Below are 19,117 nucleotides of genomic sequence, written 5' to 3' on the forward strand. Positions count from 1 at the left end.
CGTTTACCTGAAAGCAGATTGACTGCATAATCACACCATTGCTTGCACACAAATGCACCTGCATATTGAAATCCCACTCAAAACGTCTGATTTCAAGTTCTCGAGAAAGCAGTTTCATTCCTCTAAGCCTGACACTACTTAAGAAAATTTTAACGCTTTAACAAAATGCTTTAGGAATAGGAAAATGGTTTAGTCATTACAAGAAGGCTTTACCATCCTTACACAACCATCAACACATATTCAGGCAGTATTACTTAAAACATTTATTAGTCTTTCATATTACACTGGTCTGGAAAACATTTTTAACCTCTATGAATAAGATGAGCATTTAGCTCAGCTCAAGCCCTAGTCCAGCAAAGCGCTTTTCAAAACCAAGCATGGGGTTGTTTGAAGTGATGCAAGTGCTTTGCTGGATCATGGCCTTATTCCACAATTCCCACATGTCCTGTTCACTCAGACTACTCAAGGCTTTCAGAACTGCTCCTAGTGTATTCTACTGACAGTCTCTCCAAACAGGTAGGATATGTAAGAAAGACTTCTTACACTGTCTTGCACCTCCCTTCTGCCCACTCAAGTTTTAGCGTTGTTCTTTTTCACCAAAAAAATCTTCCAGTTATATATGCTGGACTTCAATTTCTGTAAAGTACTTTTTTCCATCTTTTTAATCTTGTTCATTCATTGTACTTAGCTAGTTTTAGCCTAGGTATGATGTTCATTGACTGCAGTTCTTGGAATAAGAGTTTACAAGCATAAGGTATGCGCAGAGAAGACACATGACATGATGATTTGCAGTAGTGGCACCTAGGGAAACAAACAAAAAGAAAGTCAGCATTGGTACATAAATGAAGCTCTGCAGAAAAAAAACAGTTGCCACTATCCATTGGTTTGTCTACCTGCATTTAAACACTGGGTTCAGTCCTAGAAAGAGCCAAGTGCTTGATACACATTTTAGCGCTTACGTAAGTCCTAACTTTAAGCCCTTAAATAATCTGACTGAAGTCAATAGTAGCTTAATGTTAAACCTGCACTTTTCTTGGAGGAGAATCACAATGCTCAGAAGCTAACAGGACTGACTTCCACTTCTTCACCACTTACATTACTGCCAATACAAATTCAGCATTGCGTAATGAGAGAAAGGAGGTGAACAAAGCGAAGTGTTTCTGAAAACATGGTTAATGGTCCAGTTTCTGTCTTATATAAATGTCACAAAAAAGAGGCAGGAAGAAAGAAGGTTCACACTTAGGTTTTTTCCTTATATGCAATTTCACCCTGTAATGTCTCAAATCAGTTCATATTCCAGAAAAAAGGCATCTCTCATCTTACATCTCTCTGCGTGAACAGCCAAAGCTTTAGTCAAGACGGGAAACCAGTAAAAATGCTTTAACACATATTTGTTGCGCTCTTTACTCAAATGATGATCCCAAAATTCTGGGGGAAAGGGATTTTTTGTCACTTAGCTATAACCTTGACCATATAAGAAATATAGAAGGCTGGTCACTCAGCCATCTTTCCAGTACTGGGACTCAAATTCAGTGGTGGTAGCAACTGTTCAAATTATTTAATTTCATGCTCTCTGTACACACAAAGGAAATTAAAAATCTTTCTAAGAAATATCAGTTTCCAACCTCCCTATTTCCTCTCCTGTATATTCCATCTTCTGGTTTTGGAGAGTTGAGAAAGCCAGGCCTTTGGGAACACAGAGTTACTCAGCACTTCCTAACGGTCTAACAAAGCTCTTTTTTTGCTTCTGTGTTTCAAATTTATATTTCTGGCATAAGGTCATAACAGTCTGAAGATCTGATTAAGGAAGAATTAGCAAAATTCCCACATGCTTCTGTGGCACACAATGAGGCTGAGAGTCAACACCTACAATAAAGCCAATGCTTAGTCACTTGTTTCTGTTACCAGTGAACTTGACTTAGAGCACATGGAAGTCAATGGGGACAGGCCCAATAAAGTTGGGTAGTGTTAATACAGTTCTTGGTTGTGAGAGTTGGCATTAGTCTTCCAGTTACTTTTTCAGACTCCACTACTTCTCTTTTACAGACATACTTAAAGAGCATGTCGAAGAGCCGGTTATTTTCCAAGAAAACTGTGGTTGCCTTGACATCCACATGCTCCATGCTTGGAGTATTTATTTATTTTTTTTTTTTAACCCAAGAAAGCTTTCAACCAATGGTACAGATGCCTTAATTACATTTCTGCAGTTCATGATGAGGAATGAAGCGTCACTTCTCCCCAGTAATTGCTTTGGCTTTGTCTAAATCTGACTATAGGCAGTAAGAAGGTAATAGACTGAACTAGGTGTTTCCCAGGAACAGGCTTCTCCTATGTACGCTGTTACACAGGGGAAACGTTACAGCTAGCTTGCCTTTAAAACAGAATAGACCTCAATTGCAGGTTTATAACTACTCCCCTAGTCCAAAATGATAGGGCCAGGTACATTTTTATGGTGGGAGGAAGTGACCTAAACAGAAGCCATTTTCCAATGATAACATTAGCGAGTGATTGCTCTCAACAGCAGAAGCCTTGCAAGCCCTGGAAGCCTGATGAGGCACAACTTTTCTGCTATGAGCAGATGTCTGGCATCTGATTACAGCTACTAGGGACTGAGGAGCTACTCACTACACCCAGGCTCAAAGCTACTCCATTCTGGGCCTGCTCTGTACTTGATGGGCATCACCCAGAAAGGTTAAGGTGCAGTAAGCATGAAGCTCTGTCAAACAGAGGTCTAAAAGAGGTCACAGAAAACTGAAGTACTTGAAAGACTATGTGGTACTAGAATTGATACTAAACTGGACAGGAAAAGGCAACCATGACAAGGCTGAATCTGGACCAGAAACAAAATTTTTCTTCACATATATTTTAAAATGCTCAAGACTCTAGGGATCGGAATAACTTCTCATCATCAAAAAAGGACCAAATTCTCCTCATTGCATTCAGCAGAGTCCTGCTCCTGAGCACCTGTACAACAGCAGAACTGGAAAATTTACATAAAACTGGTACCTCACAGTAAGTTTCTATCATATTTTTTATGGGGACAAATTCTGTCACTGCCACAACAGTCCCCCACAGAAGTACCAGTTCAGGCCAGAAAACTGATATGCTGTTACTACCTTGCAGAAGAAGCATACCCAGTGGCTAGTCCTTGTCTGGGAGAAAGGGCTCATCTTCCTTAAGACAAGTGCCCTTAATGCTAGCCACCAAAGAATACGTTTCTAAAAGGTTTCTTGCAGCAATGACTTCTTATCATAGAATCATAGAATGCTTTGGGATGGAAGGGACCTTTAGAGGTCATCTAGCCCAACTCCCCTGCAGTGAGCAGGGACAGCTTTAACTAGATCAGGTTGCTCAGAGCCCCGTCCAACCTGACCTTGAATGTTGCCAGGGATTCTTAATGCCAGAATCACTGAAAGACCCATTTGGAAGTTTCTCTTAATGACTTGGTCTCTACTGTGATGCTCATTATAGGGCCACTTCCTTCAGCTACTGGTAGACAGAGCATATCATTTAGCAGAAACTACCTCTTATTGATTACTCTCACACATCAGACAGCTTTTCACAGAATCAGATTGCAAGGATGTCTGGCTCTGTCTGAAAGAGTAGTTTCTTTCACAGTTATTTAAAGAGAGTTACTAAACTTTGTTACAAACTTCAAAATATGAAATATATTAACAACACCTTAAAAATAAAATGTAATCCTATTTCTAAAGTTAAAATTCCTACTTTTCTTCAAGGTGCCCTCACTTTCTGTAGTCTCTGAAAATCTTCAAGGACTGCTCTGAAGGCCAAGGTCTTATAAAAAAAAAAAATTGAGCTACATCTGCACATGAGTTTTTTTAAGGCAGTGCTTTACACAGTTAGAAGTGGTTGGTTGTTTGACTTATGGCATGCCCTTTCTTTCAGACAACTTCCTTCAACTGTTACTTGCATTGCAGCAGTTTTAAGAGACCTGGATCGGAAAAAGGCCTCACTTGTTAGATACAGTGTACACACGCTCAAGAAAAACAGGACTCTCAAAAATACTTACTGCACAAAAGCCAGCAGGACAATGGCCACCAAAAAAATCACCAACCACAAGAGGATGCACGGAGTCATCATCCTTGTCTCTCCTCTGGATTTCATGTGTGTTTGCCTACCTCTGTCTGAACTTCCGCTCCACAAGGAGCAGAAGTGCTGCTGCTGTTAGCAGAGAAACATGGTGCTTGGTTTCTGAGCAGAAGCCACACGCTTCAGAAGAAAGGTCTGACCAAGGGCAGAAACGGTAGCTGTCACTTTTACACATCAACAAACTGAGAACACACCTTACTTTCCTACTTTATTCTATCATGGAAAAATCACCCTCAAAGCACTGAAGTGAATAAAGTCCAATTTGCTGCCTCTATCCAATAGACTGATATTGATGTCCATGATGTGGCAAGTTTCCAACAACTTTCTTTTGAGGTATTTAGAAATGAATATTCCTCCTCCTCCTCCTTCCTACTCCCCATCTTCCCCTGACATAAATAGTAGAGTAACTTGTAACTTGAACCGTTTATTTTTCCCTCCCTTAGTCATGGGATTCCAGGTCACATGCTTTCACAAAGCTTGCAAGAACGTTGTATCTCATAAATTCCTATTGGTCTCACAAGTCTGTTTTTCTGCCTGGCTAAAACAAAACCAAGCTAAAGTAAAACGCTTCCCTCACCTCTGAAGAACATAAAAAGAAGTTTCCCTATCTTCTAATAGTAGTGGTGTATTTCCAGCATGCTACAGGGCAACTTTAAATCTAGCATCTCAAAATTACTGTAGAGCAAAGATGGTTAGAGCAAAGCCCACAGTGTTACACATGGCGAGCTCCACATAGTTCTGACATCCAGTTTTATGCTTCCCCTACATGGAAAACCAGTTTGTTTGCAGGAGATAAACTCAGTACTGGCTTAGGACCCAGAGTAAGACAGCAAGACCATCAGCTAGTCTAGAGATAAGTTTTGCAGGGACAAGGCAGTTGGGCAGAAGCCAGATGAATTTCCAGACAGCTGCTTGTCTCTCAGGCTGCAGCATAGGATTGGTGCATTTGTCTGATGTTTCGAAGAGGAGTTCCTTGTTTCACAAGACTACAAACAAAAGGCATTTGGGAGGGGCACAGTCAAAGAAAGCGGTATGCATGTGATTATGAACTCCATAGCTAGAGAACAAGAAAGCAGGAGATGTTGCTTTCTTCTCCCTTTCTTCTGCGCGCACTCTCTCTCTTCAGCCTTGTGAGGTTCAACATGTGATTGTACCAGGAAGATCTGTGACTAGCCTAGCTAGTAATCTCATTTCTGATGTCAGAGGAGTCAAGTACATTGGCACAGCTATTTTCCCCTTTTCAAAAAACAGATGATATACAGGACTGGGTGTTTGCTAATCCCCTGCAAGGGTGGGAAGGAAGGCAGCAGACAGAGCAAAGGTAACCTTTCCCACAAGCACAGCCGGCTGTGGAAGACAATACCTCTGCTCCCACAACAGGAGAGACCCCTGGCCCATGGACCACACACTCACTTTAGTCCTAACTTCAATCAGACCATAACAAAGAAGCATCCCTGGTCACCAATTTTCCAAATACCAATTTTGAACATTAACACTGGTTTTGATTAAGGTGCATTGGACTGTTAATCGGTGTCTGTAAGCACTTCAAAACTGAGAACCACTATAACCAAGGATAAGATTCTGCTGCATAGAGCATGTTTACTCTGTACCACTTTGCTTTATGCACCTGAGGTCAAGTTTTTTTTTGAAAATATGAAACATGTCACATGCACAAAGTGAGGAGGGGACACCACGATTTACAAAAAGCATTAGAGTTAAGACAACTTACCAGCCAGAGTACCCCAGCAAGCCACACTGTCCACAAACATCCACTTCAAAGGCATCACTTGAAATCATCAGTCGCTCCAATAAAAGCATGCTGGCTCCATAACCTATCAAACAATCCCGTTCCATCTCTCCAAGACGTAAACCACCATCACGGGATCGACCTTCAGTGGGTTGCCTTTGAAATAAATATTCAAAAAAATGTAGTAAGTATTCCAGAACATACATTCTACAACTCTAAGAATGCCTGTCTTCAAACTGTAGGAGCAGTATCAGATCAATGGACAACAGCGTTCTACAAACCATCTACAAACAATCTACAAGCTGCTGATCTTGCAAACGTGTTATTCAAGTTGAAGCAATTAATCTTTGCTCCTGCACTAGCAATATGATGTAGTTCTGTGACTAGCAACTGCAGTGCCAGGCCACAACTTTTTACCTCACAGAATGTAGCTGAGTAAGTGAAAACAAAAAGAGACCGAACAGTTTCCAAGACGAACTGGACACAGATTTGGTGCTCTTTTTTGATGAGACATTCATTACAGTTTGTAGCTAGCTAAGTGAAACAATATTCAGCAGCTAATGAATGAATCATCAAGCTAATGTTTCAGCTGAACTACAGCTAAGGCTAAATTCTTAAAATAAATCCATTTTTGATCTGGGAGAGAATACCAAAACAAAGCAGCAAACAAGTAGCATGCATATTACTAACTCATTACTGAAATCCTACCTTTTTCCTTTTTTTTTTTTTAAAGTAACATTTATCTAGTTTATTTTTTTCATGTCTGACAGTTAATAGACTAATTTTCATATTGTATAGGTTCCTGGTTTTCTAGTTCCTCAACACAAATCAAACTCTCATTTTTTGTCTGGAAGACCTCTTGTCCTCATGGTGCTAGAGGAAAGTTTTAACGAAGCAATGTAAGTATACATGGAAGATTTTGAGGTAAAAAGGCAAGGTACAATATATTATTTAACATTATGACTGTTTAAGCCGATTTTTGTTGGACACAGTCAAAACTTTTAACCTCGTTTGTCATACTGCAATTTCATACAGTATCAGTTCTACTCTCATGTACTAGCACAATGCTGTAGTACTTAGGTTGCAAATATTACAAGTGAACTACAAAGCAGAACCAATCTTAAATTCCTGAAGCACTAATATATTGCACACATTTTATTAAATATTTCCATCTTCGTATATTCCCTGAAACTTGACAGCAAAGAGAAGGAATTAAAAAATAATGTTACTGGCAATCACAAGAGGCTTCACTGCTCAGTGAAACACCACGTTTAGGTGCTGTTTCCAATACCTGCAGCAGCATAATCCACCTAGAATATCCAATGACAGATCTGGCCCGTAACTTTTGAAGTATATTTTTTTAATATTATTTCAAACCACCAAATTTATTAAGGCTACTAAATACATTAAAAATAAGGCCCGTAACTTTTGAAGTATATTTTTTTAATATTATTTCAAACCACCAAATTTATTAAGGCTACTAAATACATTAAAAATAAGGCCTGTAACTTTTGAAGTATATTTTTTTAATATTATTTCAAACAACCAAATTTATTAAGGCTACTAAATACATTAAAAATAAGTTTTTGCCAACTTACTGCTACTCAGAGAAAAGGATTTATAAAAGCCTTCAACTTTTAATCTAATTTTAAGCCTTCAACTTTTAATCTTTCAACTTCAAATCTAATAATCTTTTGTAACAAGTGTGAAAAAATATACCCAATTACCAGACCAAAATATCTTCTAAAGATGCAAGTTGTATTTGTTTTTAGGGGGAAGTAGTTTCCCTTACTCTGACCACACTGGAACCTTAGAACTAATCTGCTTGTAATTCAAACTGTCCTTTTCATTCATATACCCTTCTATTTTTCCCACTGTTGGGAGAATGGATAGAAGTTGTTTACATCCTGATTAAACTCCCTAGGGCCCCCTCCCCAGATGATGGCACCATCACTGTTCAGACGCTGTTTTAAAGGACTAACCCTGTGGTGAATGCAGTTTCTCTTCTGAAGTCCCAAGAGGCAGATTTTAAAAGCAGCTGGGGCCTCCAAAGATACAGGAATTTGCTGCGGTGCTCGAAGTGCCTGAGTTCCTTTTACCAACTGACTTTATAATATTAGTTAATGCACAAGCCTACTTTCAAAAGTTTCACCAGGTGCTGTTCCACAGGATGAAATGACAAAATAGCTTTATAAATGTAAGCCCCAATAAAGTCTCAATCCAATTAAGGGAGGATAAAACCTCTTGAAAAATGATGGGGTCTCAACTCCAGCCCTTTCAACAGTTGATATGCCACAGGTCTTCCAACACATACAGGATGAAGATTTCTAAGGCAGCTGAAATCCCATTTAAAAAAAAAAAAAAAAAAACCCACACAAAAAGCCCCCCCAAAACAAAAAACCCCGATTTGAGCCTTAAGCTCTTAAGTGTTTCACCCCCACTGTCAAAATGACCTCATTAAAAAACCAAACAAAATCCTCCCTCCCTAAAAAGTAGTTTTCTAAAGTACCAAAAATTTCAATATTGAGATTGGGCCTTTGAAAAGTGTCTATCTTATGCTCCCTAAGTCTATCAAGATTTTTCTTCCGGCTCACATGAGTTTGAAAACTCCTCACACCAAAGGTTGTTTAAAATGTTAAAACAGTATTTATAAAGTGTTTGTGCTTCCCCTTTCCTGGTATGCACACATACACTGCAGCTTTTTCTCTAGGCATTCAACACTCTGAAAACAAAGCAGACTCTTGAAAATAAGATTGGGAATATCATTAAAAAGAGGTATTTTTCATATTTAAAAAAAAAGTAAGTTCTTAAAGTTTTTAAATGCTAAATAAAATGCAGTGATTCTTTAAATAAAAAAATAAGGCCAAGTGGTCTTCATACTATTTAACTGCTGCATTTAGAAAAAAGCGTAACACAATTAATGTCACTGTTTTTAAGCACATTAAGAATTTATTGGCACTAATTCTGCATTTTCTGGAAGAACAGTGGGTTCAGCTTTATGGCCCTGTTCCTTGTTTCATTGGCCAGTGGGGGGAAATAAGTCTAGCCCCATGACTAAGAGCAGGCCTTGTCGGTCTCAGCAGATCTCCCTTGTGCCTGTTATGGAAAAGCAGAGGCTAACTCAAAATGGAGTAGTTGGCTGAAACACTGATCTCCAAGAAGTGGGGCGTTACCTAGAAAAACACCTGAAGGGGGAGGGCGTACCGTGCTCCCACAGTCCCAGAGCACAGAGAGGAGCCCTGACCAGTGTCATCCCATTACTCACAGTATAACAGGAACTTGCATATCTGGTAAGTTGAAAAGACACACAGGTGGCAGCTCTGACAATGTCCATCAAAACAACTACACATGCAGAAAGCTTATATTGATCTCTTGTAAGGAAAACTAGAAGTAGTTTATCTATTAAAAAGATTTAGCAGGACTGGGTATCTAGGCAACACCATATATAGAACTATGTTTTAAATTAATTGTCAACTACTCATGGCAAAATAAATGAAGTATTGCATTTCATTTAACAAAAACCAATTCAGAGGGCAATATCCTGGTGGTTTTTGACTGTGTTGACAAAGAGTGCTGCTTTGCAATTCTACAAAGTCTTATTTTAAGCAGAACAATATCTAGAATCAGTGACGTTCAAGAAACTCAAGTCTTCTGCTGTATTCCAGATGGAAATATATCTTTGCTCTGTCAGTTAAGGTACATTTGATATATAATAAAATGCATTTCGAGACGACAGCCAAATTCCATGTTGGAAGCTGTTACAGGATTACTTTGAAAAGTAATCTACTCTCCAGGAAGTGCAATGGATGATAAAACAATAGTGAGTACGAAAGCTGGCAAAGCAGAGTCTCTCAGCAGAGGCGATGGCAATAACAAAAGTTTAATTAGCTGAGGAGAAAAAAGAAAATTCCTAAAAGACTAGTCAAGAGGCAGCATAAATTGAACATCCACTAGCTTTCCTGAAAGTCAAATAAAGAGGCCTAGCTACATAGTATGATGCTACTGACTGGAACAAAGAATTCAAAGAAAGTAAGGGGTGGGGGAAATCACACCACCTTCATCTTTACATGTAAACATTACCTTGACTTGGGATTTAGATTTCATTTAAATTCAATATCTCTAAACAGCTGAGAAGTTGGGGAGACAATACAAAAGCAGATCAAGGGATTTGGGTAAGCTAGGAGCTCCAGTAAACCAACTGCGTGCACTGTTAGCTAAGACAGCGAGTTTTCATTCTTATGTGAAGCACCAATATCATGACTAACACACTGAAGAACAGAAAATGGGGCAGACAGCTCATTATTTGGGAATATCAGTTATGTTCATATAGGCAAGCAGCTGCGGTAGGAAGTCACTGGTGGAAAAGTTCAGCCAAGAATTACAAAAACTTTTCATGATTTCTCTCCCAGTTCAACCACTGGTATTTACTTCCCTGGAAAGTGTGAGACAACTTCAGCTTGTCCTAGAGATAGCATGAGGTTGGAAAGCCAAAAGGCATAGGAAATATGCAATGAAAAGCAAAAGAAAAAGATACTTCTGTATCAGGTACAGCAGAGACCTGCCCTTCCATTCTCTAATAGCACATCAACAGATAGAAGCTGTACCTATTAAGAGGACACGCTTGCTAACTTGTGCAGTCAGGCAAGGCAAGAAAAGTGGATCAGCACATGGTGAGAGGCATGAAAATAAATTAAGAATTAAAAAATATGAATCATGCTTGTTATAGGGAAGAGTAAGGGCAGGACAGACGTGACTTTGTGCTTACATCTCAAAAACAGTACAAAAGGGACCGGCCAAAAAGAAGAGTACCACCATGCAGCAGGTGAGGTACAAATGGCGTACATGATAGTCCAGAAAGACTGGCAAAGGACTTTTGGAATAACCTTTGCTAGAATATTCAAGACTAGCCGGCAATTAACTTTCTGTCAAGATTTAGCAAATAATCCTCCTGTGATGGAGAGAGGTGAACTAAACAATCCACTTGGCTTCCAGGAGAAAAGGTAAGCAACATCTGTGAAAGCAGGATGCTTCAATCCCCAAAGGTCCAGATAATATAAGCCCACCTCCAGGGGCTTATATTACCTGTTACTCAGAGTACATCTGCTTGACTTCAAAATTTGACACCAGAAGACATCAACATGGTAATCAACCTTTTTGTTGGAGAGAAACCAAGTTCAGGCTTAGTACAACAATCATGACCGCAAAGGAACTGAGGACATATCTTTAACTGGGCAAATAAAAATGGAGATTTACTGTTGGCATCCCTGTAACTTTTACAGTTTATTAGTGTGAAAGTACTATTCTCCTGCATGGTATTGAATGATAACTGTGGACCAGCACATACAACCCTAAATTCAGTTTTAGAGTTGAATGGAGGAGTCTGCAAGGTGAAGTGCAGGTTACCAGGGATGCACTTTATTCTAATGCGCTACACTAGGGCCAATGCATTTGCTTTGCCTTGACAGGTGAAGACATGGGCTGCGTCAATATTAACCTGCTGAATACCAAAGGATGCTGAAATATTAAAAGACATTTCTTCCTTCTACTCATACCTGATTTTGTAAAAACACAGATGTTAAAGAAAAAAAAAAAAATCCTCCTAAAATACCTATGATATGAGCAATCTGACAGGAAAGGGCCACAGTGTGCACTGTGAATCAGCAGATGGTATTTTTACCAACTGCTAACAGAAGTCTGAGAAGCTAACTCAGTTTTGGACCACAGAGAGCACACCTGGATATTCAGAACAACCTCCTGTCACAGTCTACTGTGAGAGCTTTTAGTCTGTAACAGTGTATTAACAGGTAATAGCATTTTGTGTCAAGTATCAAAAGGTAACCCAACTTTGTTTTATACCTGCCAGTCAGCTGGGCACACTTCTGAATGTACACCAGAATTTTGTGCTTGGCCTGTAACAGTACCTGGTGAGCACTGCTCTGGGTCCTCGAGCTCTTGCGTGCATTTTATCCAACACCATGTGCTTTAGTTTCTGGTAATACACAGGGCCAAAATAGATATATGCTTCCAAGGGTTCCCTGAAGGAATAAAAAAATAAAACAAAACAAAACTAAACCGATATTCACAGTTAGCACATACTTACCTTAAGAGAGACAAGAGTGTCGTGTACAGGAGGAATTTGAAACAATTTGGGAATCATGAGTCCTAGAAAAATGTGTTTAGGCTTTCAGGGAAATCAGTCTAAAAACCCCACAGGGAACCCTTCTGAACACAAGAGCAGTACACTTCCAGTACCACGAACTGCTGTATCCACCCCAGCAAGGAACAAGCTCCAAACTCTGGCCGTACGCTGCGCAGACATGCTGCTGTAGCTGCAGGTACCTGTTTCAGCTGTACCATGCTAAGTCCCTCCTCTGTCTGTGCAGGAGTGTTTCAACAGTGTCATCAGTAACTGATAAAGACTGTAAATGTGTCAGACCTTGAAGAGTGACTTAAGATATTTCTGTTTACATTCCTTCACTTCACATCATTCACACACAAAACAAAGGTAAGCATATACGTAAACAAATACATGCAGCATAAATGCTCAAAACATCATTTTTATAGGAGCACTTTAAGGAATTTGCATTTGCAAGGATAGCTTAGCACTGGCACGCTATGAACTTGACAGCCTTCCCAGCCACCAATTCTCCCTGTGTACCACCCAAGACCCAGATGGGTGAAAGCCCTCCCTGAGCGGCTGTGCAGCAGCACCGCTGCCCCTGCAGCACTGCTCAGCAGCTGTACCCATAGGACAAAAAACATTGCTGCCCTGGCTGGCACTGGGGCTCAGACGAGTGTGGTAAAAGGGTTCTTGAGAACCGTTTAGGCACTTGCATCAGCTTGGGAACATCTGTGAGCAGTACGGAGGGTGTTATTCCATTCTACAAGCTGGAGTAATGGCTAAAGATTTCTGTGTTTAAAACACCCCCAACTGTAAGAACAGCATAAGCGCCTAAAGATCAGAAAGCAACAGTTAAAAGCACTCAAGTCATTTCCCAGCTACCACCTTCAGCACTAAGAATGACCAGATTTAACACAAACTCAGCACTGCCACTGATTTATTTTAAAAAAAATGTATGTGCAATGTAAAAACAAGCAGGAGACAACAGTATTGCACCTCCCATTCAGAGTCATTACTGACATGATGCAGTGTTAGTCCAAAAGCTGCCTATTGAAGAAAATAATAAAACTTAAACAGACATTTGGAATTTGCAAACTTCCACATTGTTATCAAATCTGCCTTCAAATTTCATAACAAATAGATTAAGCATGTGGAATTTGCTTGGAAAAATATCAGTATCCTAAAGCAAAGTCTCTACATAGGGTACTACAAAGATGAAGTATGGGGATGGGGGATTTTTAGAGCTAGATGATTTTATTCTCCCTAGGAAACAAGATTAGTCAGATTTGTTAAAAGTTACCATAATGTATCAACAGAAAGAGTTTCAAACACCAGGATCCTTGATATACAATTTATAGAACATGGAGTGGGTAAGGAAAACAAAATGATCTTGCTGAAACAATAAGAGAAACAACATGTGGAATAAGCTGTTAGGAAAAGCAATTAAAATAAAAAGTATTAAAAAAAAAAAAAAACCCACTTACAAAAGAGACCTAAACTTGTAACTTGTTCCTTGAGAAGAAGGGGACTGGGAGGATAATAAAAATAGCAGGAAGGTAGGATTAAGATACATTTTGGAAGGGTAGGCATGTGAAGCCATATGGCCTTTTCCTGTTCCTAAACTATCTCATGTTCTTTGAACTCTGTGTCTCAGAAGCCAGTCTGATCAACACAGCAGGAAGTTTGCAGATTAGAGTATTATGCCAGACTGAATCACTGTGTAATCGAAAGAAGGAAAAAAAAGAAAAAAGAGCATGCACAAAATATTCCCAAGGAACAGACACCTGCCTCCAAATCTATATTTTACAGTACTATTAAAGTCAACACGAAAATGCTTATCTGATCCCAGGCATATATAAGATTTGCTGCCAACAGAAACATGAAATTTCTTGCAATCTCTCAGAAAGAAAACTTTGATTTTACCTTTTTTGTCAAGCAGAAGAAGTTGGGAAATTTTCAGAAGTACTAAAAGGGCCATTCACATTACAGCCACGCAAATACTAGTAATTCTTAAAATGTGGAAGCACAAAATACTTCTAAGGGGGGGGGGGGGGGGGGGGGGGGGGAGGTGCACAATTCTTCAGTCCCTTCCCTCCATCTCACAGAGCGATTTGCAAATAAGAGAAAGTTCCTGAGCTCTGAGACATGAGAAGATTTTTCAGATGTGTCTCAACAGGATTTCCCCACTCCCCTGAAACATCTAAATCCATACAGCAGATTCTTACCCAGTGATACCAGATGTTACGTAGTCCTTCCCTAGGTAGTTATAACCATGGCGAATAAGATCTTCACACACATCCTTAACTTTACTGCCTCCAAAAGCTGTTCCGTAGTGAAATCTGCCATCGAGGACCCCAGCCTTTCCAGCCAGGAGTTCAATTAACTTTCCTACCTGTACAAAGAACAGCAGAGTTAACAGCTGGCTCACTAGGACGGGCACGTTGCTGGATTGGTCACAGCATTAAGTTAGCCAGGCAAAGTGTTCGAGATGGCAGCCTGGGTTATTGCGTGCAATGTGAGGAGTGGAAGAAGCCCAAGAACAGGGAGTACTCCTGTGTGAAGGGGGAAAACCAGACTCATCAGAGGGTCTGGGAACACCTTTAAGGTCCAGAGTAGGCAGCTCCATTTTTTCCAGTTGTCTGGAAAATGAGCAGAATCCAGTGTGGCCTTCTGCTCTGGGAAAGCCTCAGAGATTGACATGCTAAAGTGCAGCAGGGGGAACAGAAGGGAAGACACTAACAAAGAAAAAAAGATCAGAGGCTGTATGAAGTGATCAGTGGAGGTCCCATATAAAGGCCAGGCTGTGAGGCATTTAGTGTGACCCTGCAGCACAGGTGCAAGACTTGCATCAGTTCCAGGGAGGCATGTGTAATGTAAGAAGTTACAGGGGTCTAGATCTATTATCGAAACTCCTCTCCAACCTTTGCCTCACAGTCTGCCCCAGCTGGCTCAGTGGGCATAGGCAATAGGGAAGGAAGGAGAGCAAGAAATTTTCAAACAGAAATGGTGCAAGTGAGGTGTTCGGTTGTTTTCCTATTAGCTTGATACAGAACAAAATGAGAATGATGCAGAAACAGCCTGCATCCCTACTCCTTTTACAGTAGGATGTTTCAAAACATGCAAAACAGAGGGCTGAAGACTTAGAGGAGAGCAAGCGCATGGCACGATGACTGGAGTATATTCTCAGTGAAACCATGTTTCAAACTTTTTTTTTGTTTCTTCTGGCTAATCTACTTCACTTTCCCTATCGGGGAACACTGTCTCTTTAATCATAACATAACCACTAACCGTCATACGTGATGGGAAGCCGTGAGGGTTCATTATGATATCTGGACAGATTCCTGTATCGCAAAATGGCATGTCTTCCTGAGGAACAATCAGTCCACACACCCCTGCAGAAGAGAAAACATTTCAATTCACAAACAGCAAACCACCAGCAGGGCTGACGCTCATCACCAGATTTTCTTTAGTGTTTTCCTCCTCCTCTCTTTCTCATGGATCACTTTTTACCCAGATTCATTACCATGACCAGTGCTCACAACCTGCAGGCTAGAAGAGAGCCCTTGTGACAGGACTGGCAAAATTAGCATACCCTACATAATGCTCCCACTGATTTGCGAGTTAGCAAATTAGGGAAGAAAGCTTTAGATACAGTTTTCAGAGGCAACCAGAAAATTCCGACCAGTCAGAGTGGAACATCTCAAGGGAGACCTAGTTTTTAAAGCTGATGCTACAATTTCCTGCAAAAAAATGAAGAAATTGGGCCTCCTACAGTATCTCTTCGGACATACAAAATTATTATTGATTTGAAATTTGTTTATCGTATATATCTATGCTAAATACTGTGAATAAACCCAAATCAAGTCAGGACTTTGACAGGGACCGAGAGGAGATAATTAGGGGAAAATTAAAAAAAAAAACAAACCACCAAGATTTTTTTCAGGTAGCATTCACTTGCTGAGCAAAGACTGCTTTTGATGAGTCAAAAGTACAATCCACTCCCCAGACTGCTTATATTTTGTCAGTCCGTGAAGACAAACTGTACCTTTAAAAGTTTCGGAAGCTTTTTCAGTCTCTATCAGTATTGGATGTAAAACAAACAAAACCCCCCAAACTCTAAAACTATTTAGGAAAGATTAAACAGAAACATGAAAACTCATTTAAAACAGTCTATCACACATCCCAAAATTTTCCTTCCAACCCTTACAACTGTTTCTACAGTGCATTCTGCAGATCAAAATACTGCAGCTATAAATGACCAAGAGATCTAACATTCAAATTCAGGTGCTAAAATGCAGCTGCTTAAGCCCATACTCCTTTGAACCAAAGCTACTGTTTCAGTTGGACAATTTCTTCCAGAAGTCCTTAGAGCTGAAAAAGTCTGCAAGCTATTTGAGATCAGCCTGCTGCAACTGCAAGAGCACGCTTTGGGAACAGTCCCGAAGCGGAGGGGGCTCCTGGAAGACTGAGGGTGCTGGTTACATCCCTAAAAAGGCATCCCCCAACCAGCCAGTTCACAGGGGGATATTGGCGTCTGCTCAGGAGGGAGCTCCTCTTCCACTGTCCAAGCAAGACAGGGATAGGTGTATGGGACAGTATTTAATAGAATGAAAATGGTAAGTATGGGGGAAGGGAGCAGAAAAAAAAAAAAAAATTGGAGCGTCTGGGGCAAGGGAGGGGGGTTGTTGTATTTAGTTTTTAAACCTATTGAAACTAATTTTCATTGTTCTATTATGATAAATCTTAACATCCTTCTACCCCTCCCTGCCAAGCAGCAATCATTTGCTGAAAATGAAAAAAAAAAAACCCACCCCACAAAAAACCAAACCAACCCACTATCTCTTTGTGCTTTTTTTATCCTAAAACTGTATACAGAAGTACTTTATTATATATGTATTATGTCACATACATTTTGCCTTATTCGCATTTACTTCTATGAAAGAATTAGGTTGCATCTGGACTTCACGGCACCTGTAAGCCAAAAATTAAATCTTAGCTAACTTAAAATTACTTTAGGCTCTGAAAACCTTTTATATGCCAAGCTGGTTCCCATAGCAGACAGCCACTGTGTTGTTTGTTTTGTGTGAAAGTGAATGATAAAAGATCCATGAAATCGACACAGAAAGGCAGAACAGCAGAAAGAACTGAGGGCTCTCCATCATAGCGGCTTCTACCCTCCGCTGACTTGTATAACAATGGGACCTACACACCCAACTGCAGATCTAACACAGCTGTGCATTTCATTAGATGAAGAGCACTAGTGACACAAGTAAATAATTAACTTATTCTGGTCCGCTGACTGTGGTTATGAGACCAGTCATAGCTGACAGATTTTAATACAAGTTAACACAAAGACAGCATAATGAGCTTAGAAGTTAAAAACAAAATATTTAGACAGAATCCAGCAATGTGAAGCTCACTAGGCCATTTATAAAGTTTCTATTTTACGGGGGCCGGGGGGGGAGAAAAAAGATAAAGCTATAAAACCTCAATTCTAAGCTTCTGTATTTTAAGAAGCCACTGAGTTTATAACAGATCTATAGCATGCCCATGTGTATTTAGAGAACAGGACAGACAGAAGCTTCTTCTTCCCCTATGTTTTACGAAAGTTTATTCTTCCTCATAAAAAAATGTTTAAAAAGCTGAAAGACATCTTTCCTATATACAACACTACTTCTAAAAGCAAGTAACTGCAATTCATTTAAAAACGTAAACTTGACTTCATTTTGCAGTCACTTGCCTTCAGAAGCTCTTCAGAGACTAACGCTTGCAGGTCTGCAGGTCTGTACTGTAAGCTCCTGAATTCGCTACTCTTTTTCAGCCCTGATGACTGAGCCAGGGTTTGCAGCAGGGCAGTAAAAGGCAAGCCTAGCAGTTCTGCATTGCCAAGCAGCTGCAAAAAAGTGATCAAGTGAATTAATCCATATAAGTGCAATTATCACTCGGAACTGGCTAATAAAACAGCAAAAGAGAAAAGACAAGGCTGGAATTAAGACAGCCTCCAGTTCCAAATGTTGCCCTGTTCAGGTATAAACTGTGTTTCGCAACTGAGCTGCTCAACTACTCCCCACCCAATATTCATAAATAGGACACAGTCAAACTAGCAGGTAACTTTGCCCTGTGGCTCTTACTACAGGTTATTAAGAGTTCCTAATTGTTATTGATTTAGGCATCACATGAAAATTGTTCCCCAGCATTCACACAGGACATAGAAAATAATTTGGTTTCATGCATTTCTCTTCCCCTCAAAATTTTTATATGCTGCATCTGAAATTTAGTGATACAATTTCAGACTAAAGGCTACACTGCAATGGGCCTAAATCTGCTCTCACCTATACACTATGGACTTCTCATCTAGGACCAGAATCAAACATTAACCACCAGAAAAGGCTGCAATTATTTTTCCAGACAAAACCAAAACCAAAATTTTTTTTTTAATGTGTGGACTAACAAGAGGGTTGGATGTTTGAGCAAGAAAGCATCCAGCAGCTTGCTACATCTCATTTCTTTTCAACTGAAAACCAAATTGAAGTCTAGAAAAAAAGCTTTGTGTATCAATTTCATAATGTCAGCTTAGATGAAAAATTAGTGAAAATGCTAAAAAATTCTTTTAAGATACCCCCCTCAAAAAAAAAAAAAGTGGATTAATAAACAGAGCAGTTTACTGCAAGGATAACAGTTTAAATTAGAATAAACTTAAATCAGACATCTACAGTGGTTTAACATGCAAGTATAAACCAGCTATAGGCAGTGTTTTTCAATGCCATTGTAAGCCAGCCAATAAATGACAGCCCTCTGACTATGCATGATGGCCCCCATCCTCACACACGCTATCTGCATCAATCCCGACAGCATCTCAACACCCATGTACCTCCACAAGGCCCTGACAGAGCACAAAGTTCCCCTCACCCCTGTACTTTTGTCCTTTAAGAGTTTCTTTTTCTAATCAGGAGGAATTCAAGTTTCCAGATTTGCTATCTTTTATGTGGTTGCTCTTACAGTTTGCTGACAAACACGAACATACGCAGACTTGTAAAACAGCAGTTCAGCAGCGAGGGGGAAGGGGGGCGGCAGGGAGGGGGCAGGGACAAAACACAACAGTATGGGAAAGTTTTTCGCCGGCTACGATAAGATGCCTT

At 40.0% G+C, this 19,117-nt stretch overlaps 1 protein-coding gene across 1 annotated transcript in view; it reads right to left on the bottom strand.

The window, feature by feature from the left end:
• Positions 1–264: 264 nt before the first annotated feature.
• POLR3B (RNA polymerase III subunit B) overlaps positions 265–19,117 on the bottom strand; it is an 82,850-nt gene continuing 63,997 nt past the window's right edge. Inside the window, exons 24-28 of the mRNA XM_075706215.1 lie at positions 15,267–15,370; positions 14,204–14,370; positions 11,779–11,892; positions 5,840–6,013; positions 265–801 (exon numbers count right to left, since the gene is read on the bottom strand). Coding sequence (XP_075562330.1) covers positions 672–801; positions 5,840–6,013; positions 11,779–11,892; positions 14,204–14,370; positions 15,267–15,370 — 689 coding nt within the window. The 3' untranslated portion in view covers positions 265–671. The remainder of the gene's footprint in view (positions 802–5,839; positions 6,014–11,778; positions 11,893–14,203; positions 14,371–15,266; positions 15,371–19,117) is intronic.

Source organism: Pelecanus crispus, chromosome 1, assembly GCF_030463565.1.
Source record: "Pelecanus crispus isolate bPelCri1 chromosome 1, bPelCri1.pri, whole genome shotgun sequence".
Taxonomy (NCBI): Eukaryota; Metazoa; Chordata; class Aves; order Pelecaniformes; family Pelecanidae; genus Pelecanus; species Pelecanus crispus.